The following is a 9,186-nucleotide window of genomic DNA, read 5'->3' on the forward strand; positions in this document are numbered from 1 at the left end:
CTGGGGGTCCCGGGACATGGAGACATGGGTGGCACTGAGGGACCTGACTGCATGCAGCACACGGCCCCTCTGCACTTACCCCCTGGCTGTGGTCCCACGTGCTGGGCAGAGCTCAGGGCTGGCCCTCCCCTGCTCTCCCCAGGGCCATGGGCAGGGCTGGCTCTGGCCGGGCTCCCGCAGGCTGTGGGGTGTGGGAGGAGCAGCTCCGGCTCCATGCTGCATCTTGCCCTTTTCCCAGCCCCTCCCTGCCACACAGGGAAGGTGAAAGCACAAAGGGACGGCCCAGGGATCCACGCTTCCTCATAGAGGACACAATGACTGTGCCAGGATGGACTGGAGTCTCGTCCCTGACCCTTGGGGTTGGGGGCCTGCTCCTGAGTCTCCTGTTCCTGAGGACACCAGGTAAGTACTGACCCCCTGCTCCGCTGGGGCGAGGAGTGGTAAGTGTGGGCTGCGGTGGCCGTGTTCAGCCCAGTGCAGGGGCAGCCAGGTGCCACCTCGTGAACACGCCTGGAACAGGGAAATCCCAGTGGCCCTGTGTTTGCAGAGAACGGCCCGGCTCTGGGGGAGCTTTGGGGCCACAGGCAGATTAATGGAGGATCTAGCTGGGCACGAGCCCAGGGCCCACTACCAATTCAGGGCCCGGGATCCTCACTAGAGGAAAGTGAAAGCTCTGGTTTTCTTGGCACGTTTTTATCTCCCAGCAGTTAAATGAAAATGGCGCCAAGTTTTAAACTGTGGCTTTCGCATTTGCTTCCCTGCAGCCAAGAGCGGGGATCCCAATTTCACCTTAGCCTTCACAGCCACCCATCCCAGCACCGCCCGGCCCAGTCCTGTGCATGTGTGTGGTCGCACAAACACAGCCTGGCAGCAGCGCCCGCCGGTCCATGCAGCAGCGGACAGGCGGGGGCAAGACAGAGCAGTAGGCGCCTGGGGATGGGGGGGGAGAGGAGGGGAGGGGGCTGCCTCAGTGATGGAAAGAGAGGGAGGGGGGAGGTCCTGTGAGGGGAAGGGATGTGGCTGGGTGTGTGTGTCTCCATCTCTTTCTGTCTCTGTGTGTGCATCTGTGTGTGTGACTGTGCTGCTGTGTGTGTCTGTGTGTATCTCTGTATGTGCACGTGTCTGTTTGTGCACGTGCATATGAGTATGTGTTTTTGAATCTACATGTGCATCTGTGTGTGTGCATGTGTGAGCATGCATGTGTGTGCATTTGTCCACATCACTGCATCCATGCGTGCATCTGAATCTCTACATCTGTGCGCGTGCATCTGCGTGTGCATCTGTATGCATTTGGTTCTGTGTGTGTGCATCTGCATGCATGCATCTGTGTGTGTGCCTGTGTACATTAGTGTGTGTGCACATCTGTGAACACGTTTGTGCGCATATGTGCATGTATGCATATGTCTGTGTTCATGGCTGGGAGAGTATGTTTGTGTCTGTGTGTCCATGTGCAGAGTAGAGTGTGCACCCTTTTGTGTGCATGCCTGTGTGCGTGTACCTGTGTGTGGAAGTGTGCGTGTGTGTTTGGCCATAATGGGGGAGGTGGGGCAGGGAAAAAGGAGAAGAGGGGGCATGTGGGCACCCACCCCAGCCTGGCAGGGACCCCCCAGCCTCCTCTACCTGCACCCAGAGGGGAAGGGCCCCCTCCCCCTGCAGCCCAGCTTCCCTTGGGGGAGGAGGCCTGCAATACTGTTTGTCCAGGACCCCAGGACACATTAATCTGCCATTGCTTGGGCGTCCCATAAGCAGGGGTGGTTTGGGGGTGCTAGTAATACCAAAGCCCAAGGCTATCACAGCCCAAAAAGCACCTGCTTCTCACACCCAGCACTTCCCCCGCTGGCACCCAGGGACCCTGGTGTGCAGCCAGGGACAGGGCAGCCTTGCCAAACCAGGCAGATGGCCTGGCACAGAGGATGGCTGTTGGCAAAAACGTTCCTGAGCATTGTCCTGGATCCAGGGAGTAAACAGGGCAGGAGGAGTATGCAGGAGGAGTATGCAGGGTCTGGAGTGGCTGCACCATGGGACGATGTCACGGACTCAGCTCAGCGTCTTTGTGTGAAGTCAAATCGTGACTGAAGCGCAGCAGGCTCCCACCCCCAGCCCAGGGTCTGCCCTGCGGCACCAGGTCCCCGCAGGAGCTGGGCCAGTCCCAGTTAGTGTTCCCCTGTGCCTGGCCCAGCCTGTGGGGCCTCACGGCTGCTTCCTGTCCCCTGTGCAGGTCCCAAGGTCCAGGTGACCACTGCGCCCTCCTCCTGGGCCCGCCTGGGCTCGGGGGCCCTGCTGCATTGCCGGTTCACTGTTGAGGGGCCAGTGGCCCTGGACTCTCTGCGGGTGCAGTGGTATTTAGGGGAGGTGAAGGTGGCTTGGTACGACCGGGGCAGGAGCCAGGCCCAGTCCGGATCCAGCCTGCCATCAGAGAAGGAGCTGCAAAGTGGAGACGCCTCCCTGTCACTGGTCACAGTGACACCATGGGACAAGGGCACGTACAAGTGTGTTGTGTGGCACGGGGAACATCATCACCAGGGGGAGACCACCCTGCACCTGCTCGGTGAGGACCAGACCGGGGCTCTGGGGACAGCCATGGTCATGGTCATACTGGGGCTGGATGAGGGTAGAGGTGGCACATGCACGCAGACCCATGGCACAGCTGTACAAGGGGGCAAGTGTACGATGTGTTCCAGATATCGGGAGTCTCTTTGCCATGTCCTGTCCCACCCTGGCCATAGGGAGGGCCCTGAGTCTCTAACCAGGAGCACTGGGAAGCCTCATGCTGGGGGCACATGTACTGGTGTTGCGTGCCAGCTGAGGGAGGCACAATCTCCTGCTGCCAGACACACGGGCAGCGCTGTCCTCTTCCCTTTGTTTCTTCCAACCCCCCCAAGCCCACAAGGCTCCTGTGCCACCTGCCCGGGGGGTCTGTCAGTTGAACATCAGCACTGACAGCGGGCCAGGCCCCACATGGCCTCAGTGGCTCAGCGCCAGTCCAGCCCCACAGAGTGACTCCCACACTCCCTGTCCCCAATCCAGCATGGTTCAGTGACTCTCTCCTTCCCAGTTGGCCCAACAATCTCCATCCCAAGACCACAAGCTGTGGCAGGTAAGGAAACTTCGCTCCTGTGCCATGTGGAAGGGTTCTTCCCCATGGACATGGACATGATGTGGCTGAGAGATGGGCAGGTCCAGAAGGGCTTCACTTGCTCCAGCCCCCAAAGAAAACTGGATGCGACCTTCAGCCTCACCCTGACCTACACCTTCACTGCCGACCTGCACGACAGTGGCAGCGTCCTCTCCTGCCGTGTCTACCATGAGGTTCTGGGGCAGTCACTGCAGGAGGACATCTCCCTGGACATCCTAGGTAAGAGCCCGTGCCTGGATCTGCCTGCTGCCCTGACTCCAGACACAAAGGTACTTCCCTTGTCCCCTCTCCACGATAGCACACAGCTGCTCCAAGCCAGCATGCCGGCAGCATGGTGTGGGGCTGCATTATGCAGTGGGAATGCTCCTTCCCTCCTGGAGGAGCTGGGGCACCAAGGAGCAGAGGGATGCAGGCCTGGAGGGTCCTTCAGGGCATCTACGCCCCTGCATTCCTGGTTCATAGCCAGCCTGTTCCTAATCCAGTGGGGTGACTCACAAATGTCCCACCCCATTTCCCACATGATACAGTGACTCTCTCCTTCCAGCTGCCCCGACAGTCTCCATCCCAAGACAACCAGCCGTGGTGGGCATGAAGACCTCCCTCCTGTGCCACATCAGGGGGTTCTTGCCCAAGGACGTGGATGTGGTGTGGCTGAGAGATGGGCAGGTCCTGAAGGACTCCAGCCGCTCCAGCCCTCAAATGAACCCAGACGGGACCTTCGACCTCACCCTGACCTACACCTTCACCCCTGCTCGCAGCGATGCCAGCAGTGTTTTCTCCTGCCACGTCCACCATGCGGCTCTGGGGCAGCCACTACAGGAGGATGTCCCCCTGGTCATCCTAGGTGAGAGCCTGTGCCGGGACCTGCCTGCCGCCCTGGCTCTGGATGTGTGGGCAGTTCCCTCGCACCTCCCTGAGGTAGCACAAAGCTGCTCCAGGCCAGTGTGCAGGCAGCGCTGAGCTGCAGACCAGCATGGGGCCCAAAAGGTGCCAGGCCACATGACAGAAGTAGCTACAGGTCCACATTGCCAAGGTCAACGATGCCCAGTGCCCCAGTTGAGCAGGGCATGGAGACATGCTACTTAGGAGCTATGGAGAAGCATCACTGACAGTGCAGCCTGCCCATGCAGAGCCCCCAAAGTGCCCCCCAGTGCTGTCAGCTACCATCCAGCCCACCCAGCCCCATCCTCACCCCTCTCCTTGCCTTTACACCTGAAATGCGCTGGGTCACAGAATCACAGGAAATGAGAGCTGGAAGGGATCTCAGGAGGTCACATCTACTTCAACCCACTGCTTAAAGCAGAACCTGCCCGAACGAGATCATCCCAGCCAAGGCTTAGTCTAGGCAGGGCTTAAAAACTTCCAAGGATGGAGCTTCCACCACCTCTCTGGGTAGCCTGTTCCGGGGTTTCACCCTCCTTGTGAGAGTTTTTTCCTAATATCCAACCTCAACTTCCCTTGCTACAACTGGAGACCATTGCTTCTTGTCCTGTCCTCTGCCCCCACTGAGAACAGTCCAGCTCCATCCTCTGTGGACCGACCCTGCAGGGAGTTGAAGGCTGCTATTCAATCCCCTCCCACACAGGGGGCACGTGTACTAGCATTGTGTGCTGGTTGAGGGAGGCACAATCTCCTGCTTCCAGACACATGGGCAGTGCTGCCCTAGCCCCTCTGACCCTCCCAGCCCCACAAGGCCCCTTAGTCCTACCCCTCTCCAAGCAGGTGTCCATCAGGTGAGCACTGAGCTGACACAGGCCCAGGCCCCACATGGCCTCAGCAGCTCAGTGCCAGCCTGATTTGGCAGAGAACTTGCAAACTACCAATCTTGGGTCCCGCATGGCACAGTGACTCTCTCCTTCCAGATGCACCAACCATCTCCATCCAAAGACAACAGGGCATTGTAGATGCTGAGACCTCCCTCCTGTGCCACGTGGGGGGGTTCTTCCCCAAGGATGTGGACGTGGCGTGGCTGAGAGACGGGCAGGTCCTGCAGGGCTCCACCCAGTCCAGCCCCAAGAGGAACCAGGATGGGACCTTCAGCCTCACCCTGACCTATACCTTCACCCCCGCCCGCAGTGACGCTGGCAGCATCTTCTCCTGCCATGTCCACCATGCGGCTCTGGGACACCCACTGCGGGCGAACATCTCCCTGAACATCCTAGGTGAGTGCACGTGCCAGGACCCATCTGCTGCCCTGACACCAGACACAGAGGTAGTTCCCTTGCCCTCTATCTGAGGTAGCAAAGACCTGGTCCTGGCCAGCATGCAGGCAGCGCTGAGCTGAAGACCAGCCAGGGGAATGTCCCTTCCCTCCCAGAGCAACTGGAGCACCAAGGAGCAGAGGGACGCAGGCCTGGAGGGGCCTCCTTGGCTTCTGCATCCAGGCGCTTGCATTCCTGGCGCACTTGCCAGGTGCGGAGATCCCTAGCTTCCCAAATCAAACCCTGCCCACAACTGCAAGGGCAGCAGCTGGGGCACAGAGGATGCCAGACCATGTGCCAAAGCTGAGCTCGGCCCGGTTTTCTCCTTCTAGTACAGAGCACAGATGTGGATCAAACCAGAAGGCTGATCATCGTCATCATAATCATAGCAGGAACCGTGGTCATCATAATCATTTCCCACCATATAAATAGGAAAAAAGGTAGACTGGGAAGATGCCCTTGTGCTGCATGGTCACCAAATGGGAGATGGGCCAGAGAGACAGGAGCATGACTAATACTGGGGGTGAGGGGGGAGGATGGAGAGGCTTTTCCCAAGCCAGGACTTCCCCTCCGCACAGCAGGTTTCACCCCCTGCAGATTCCCGCCCATCCCAGGCTGACCCGTGTCCTGTGTGTTCATTACTGTGACTCCCACCTGTTGCAGACTGCCGTCTGTGCTCTCCAGACCGGGGGGAGGGCTCCCAGCTGCAGGACCCGGTCCCCGGGCAGCCAGTGACTGTGCAGAGCTTTATATCAGGCTCCTACCCCAGGCAGCTGGTGATGGCCTGGCTGGGAAAGAGAGCAAGAAAGAAGGAGCCCAGGCCCCTGCAGAACTCAGACGCCCACAGTGTCCTCATCCCGGTCCCCAGCTGGGCGATGGATGGGAAGTCCTAAAGCATGGAGTCCAAGCTGTGTGTTCCCTCCATGGAGCCTGAGGACACTGGAGTGGAGAACCATGGCCATATGGAGCACGAGGCCCTGAAGGAGCCCAAGTCCAGGTCCAGCGGGCAGCTGCAGCATCAGGATAGGAGCACACAGACTGGGTGGCATGGGGCAAGGCCAGGGTGGTGATGCCCAGGGCTTCTGCATTGTGCACCAGGCACATAGTTCCATCTAACAAGATGCCCCCTTGGGTGGACCTTCCTACCACTGGTTCTCAGGTTTGGGAGGCATTTTTCTGGGCAGTTTATCAAGCAACCCCCTCTGGGTACCCCAGGCAGGCAAGAGAAGGCACCAAGCACTGGAGTGCAAAGGGGAACATGGGATCCTGTCAGGGACCAGAGTCACAAGCAGTGACACGTGTGTCAGAGGACACTCCTGACCCCAGATTGAATCCCCCAGCTGTGATCCTGTCTCCCAGCTGCACCCATGTCCTGAGGTGCAGGCTTCAGCCTTGGACTTGCACTCCCCTGCATGCCCCAGCTCACATGCAAGTGCAGAGGGTCTGGTTCTGGAGAGTGAAAGGACACGTGTTGCCCAGATGGCAAGTCCCAGGCTTGTTCCCCTTGTTTTCTAGGTCATTCAGAGTCCCCCAGAGCCTCCAAGAGTTGAAGAGGGAGGTGGCAGCCAAAGACAGAGGCAATGTCACCAGCACTGTGTCTCTTCCCCACCCAGGAGATGCCAGGGATGGTGCCCACAGCTGGGCTGAGGGATCAAGGATGCTGGGTCTGGCTCATGGCTAGAACATGGCTGGGTCATCCCCAGGCCTGCACTGGTGGATGCTGCTCCTGCCTCCATGCCTCATCTGTGCAGTGCGGGGAGCCCAGGGGTGTGGACTGTGTCTTGCTCTCTGTCCATGGGGTGTCTGTCCATGGGCTTCCAGAATAAAGATGAGAGTGCTGACATTCACCTGCTTCCCCGAGTGGATCTAGGAGCAGGCTGGTCAGGGCTGAAGCTGTGGGGGTGTGGGTCATTGGGGCTCGGCACAGACATCAGGGCGCAGGCTCTCCCAGCTGCAGCAGCACGGCCCTTTGGGCAGCCAGCTCAGTAGCAGGGCACTGTTTTGCCTGGGTAGGACAGGAGCTCCCCCAAGGCCCTGTGGCTCAAGCACTGGCAAGTGTCCTCCCTCCCATGCACCAGTCTGGGGCTTCACTTCCTCCCCAATATCGCAGGTACCTGGGCCAGGACTAGGTTGCACCCGTGATGGGGAGAAGGGATTGCTCTGGGCTCTGCCTCTAGCTTGCTCCATCCTCCTCTGGGCTCCATGTAGGCAAGATGGGGCATCTGATGCCTAACATGGAGCTCTGCTCAGATGAGAGAAATCAGAACTGATTTGGCTGATTTGGGCCAAGACACAACACTTACAAAAATAGAAGCCTGTCCCCACCTGGCTCATCCATCCTGGGTTCAGATCCCAGCACTCTGGGTCGTGCCAGAAGCAGGGTTTTTCTGCCTGAGGCCAGGGCATCACTTCTAGGGCAGTGGGAATTCAAATGCCCTGAAATTAAACTGACCCTGACCCTAAGCACAGGGGCACGACCCTCTCACCAGGACCTTCCAAGGTTGAGTGCAGGCAGGAGCACTGAAACAGCCGGGTTGCCACCCCCAAGCTGGGCTGCAACCCTGACCTTGGCCAGGCCCTGCCAGGGTTGCTGGCTTAATGGAGAGGCACTGCCCTGGACATTTGGCCCCACGTGCCATGTCTACTCCCAGCTCTGCTGGAAGACCGGGGTAAGGGCAGAGGTGGCAAAAGCAGTGGATGCCCCCCTCCTCTCCCTGTGCACGGTCCAGGGCTGAGGCAGCCTTTGCCCTTGGGGGCAGGTCCCAGCTCCCATAACCCCAGGGCAGCCAGGTTGGGTGCTGCTCAGAGCATCCTGTAACCCACTCCAGGTGCTGCCCATGCTGGAGTCTGGGCTCCTGCAAGACCTGAGCCAGGGCCTCTTCCCCACAGCTATGTGCCAGCCACCACAACAGGGGCAGGGTTTCCAGGTGGGGCCACAGGACAGTCCCGTGGGGCAGCAGCCACCCCTGCCCAGAGCACCCCCAGCCCCAGCTACTCCCTGCCCTCTGGCCCCACCCAGGTGCATCCTCTGGGAGGGGAAATGCCTTGCCCTGGAAAGTCCCACAGGCCTGGGGGTACTGGGCTTGTCTGGGGTCTCTTTGCCCCGCGAGATGAGAGTCACCCCCAGGCCAACAAGCCACTTGGGGATGGGGCCTGCCCTTAGTGCATTTAGTGCTTGGGCAGGGCTGGAAACCCAAGCGGTGCTGACAGCGTGGGGGTGTCTGGAGGTTTCCATGCATGCACAAAGATCACAGGGACATGAACTGGCTCATAGCCCACTGAGCCCTGCCCGCCAGAGGGCTCAAAGGCATAGGGAAGGGCAGCCAAGGAGACCCAGCTGCCCAAGGGCGACCTGCCCCAGGGCCACAGAGATGATCGACCGCCTCCTTTGGCTCTGGGTCTGCACCAAGGAGGTATGTAACATGGTAAAGTGGGTCTGCGAAGCAGTAATGGGAGTCAGCTGGCTGACCTCTCACCAGAGTTGCACCCCAGTGCCCTCCAGCTCCCTGCAGCCTGTCTCCAGCTTCACTGCCACCTCAGCCAGTGCCATAGCAAGGGAGGGGGTGGGGGGTGAATGGGGTGACCACCCTGGGTGCTGAAATGAAGGGTGCACTAACAGGCACTACCCCAGCCAGGTTGGGGTACGGGACTGAGCCATGAACAGCTCATTTGAGGAGTGTGGGGATGGGGGAAGGGTGGCTCCCACCACTGTGTGCACTCCCAGCAAGCATAGGGAGGGGTGGGCCGGACACTAAGAACTACTCACAGTCCAAGGAGAATTAAGATTCACTGGGGCTCTGGGCTTGCCCCCACCCTCCAACCTAACCCTAACCCACAGCTATGGACTCC

At 59.6% G+C, this 9,186-nt stretch overlaps 1 protein-coding gene across 1 annotated transcript; it reads left to right on the forward strand.

The window, feature by feature from the left end:
* Positions 1–297: 297 nt before the first annotated feature.
* Positions 298–6,230, forward strand: LOC112548517 (natural cytotoxicity triggering receptor 3 ligand 1-like). Its single transcript, XM_025194523.1, has 6 exons — positions 298–402; positions 2,219–2,548; positions 3,681–3,980; positions 4,999–5,298; positions 5,670–5,777; positions 6,001–6,230. Exons 1-6 carry the CDS (start codon positions 315–317, stop codon positions 6,228–6,230), a joined length of 1,356 nt encoding a protein of 451 aa, XP_025050308.1. The 5' UTR covers positions 298–314.
* Positions 6,231–9,186: the final 2,956 nt, after the last annotated feature.

The sequence above is a fragment of the Alligator sinensis genome, unplaced genomic scaffold, assembly GCF_000455745.1.
Source record: "Alligator sinensis unplaced genomic scaffold, ASM45574v1 scaffold1186_1, whole genome shotgun sequence".
NCBI lineage: Eukaryota > Metazoa > Chordata > Crocodylia > Alligatoridae > Alligator > Alligator sinensis.

Bases quoted from the DNA above. Each gene is read 5' to 3' on its own strand.
- LOC112548517 (XM_025194523.1), top strand. From the start codon at position 315: ATGACTGTGCCAGGATGGACTGGAGTCTCGTCCCTGACCCTTGGGGTT. The intron at 403-2,218 runs GTAAGTACTGAC...TCCCCTGTGCAG, and splicing joins CCTGTTCCTGAGGACACCAG to GTCCCAAGGTCCAGGTGACC. The intron at 5,299-5,669 runs GTGAGTGCACGT...TTCTCCTTCTAG, and splicing joins CATCTCCCTGAACATCCTAG to TACAGAGCACAGATGTGGAT.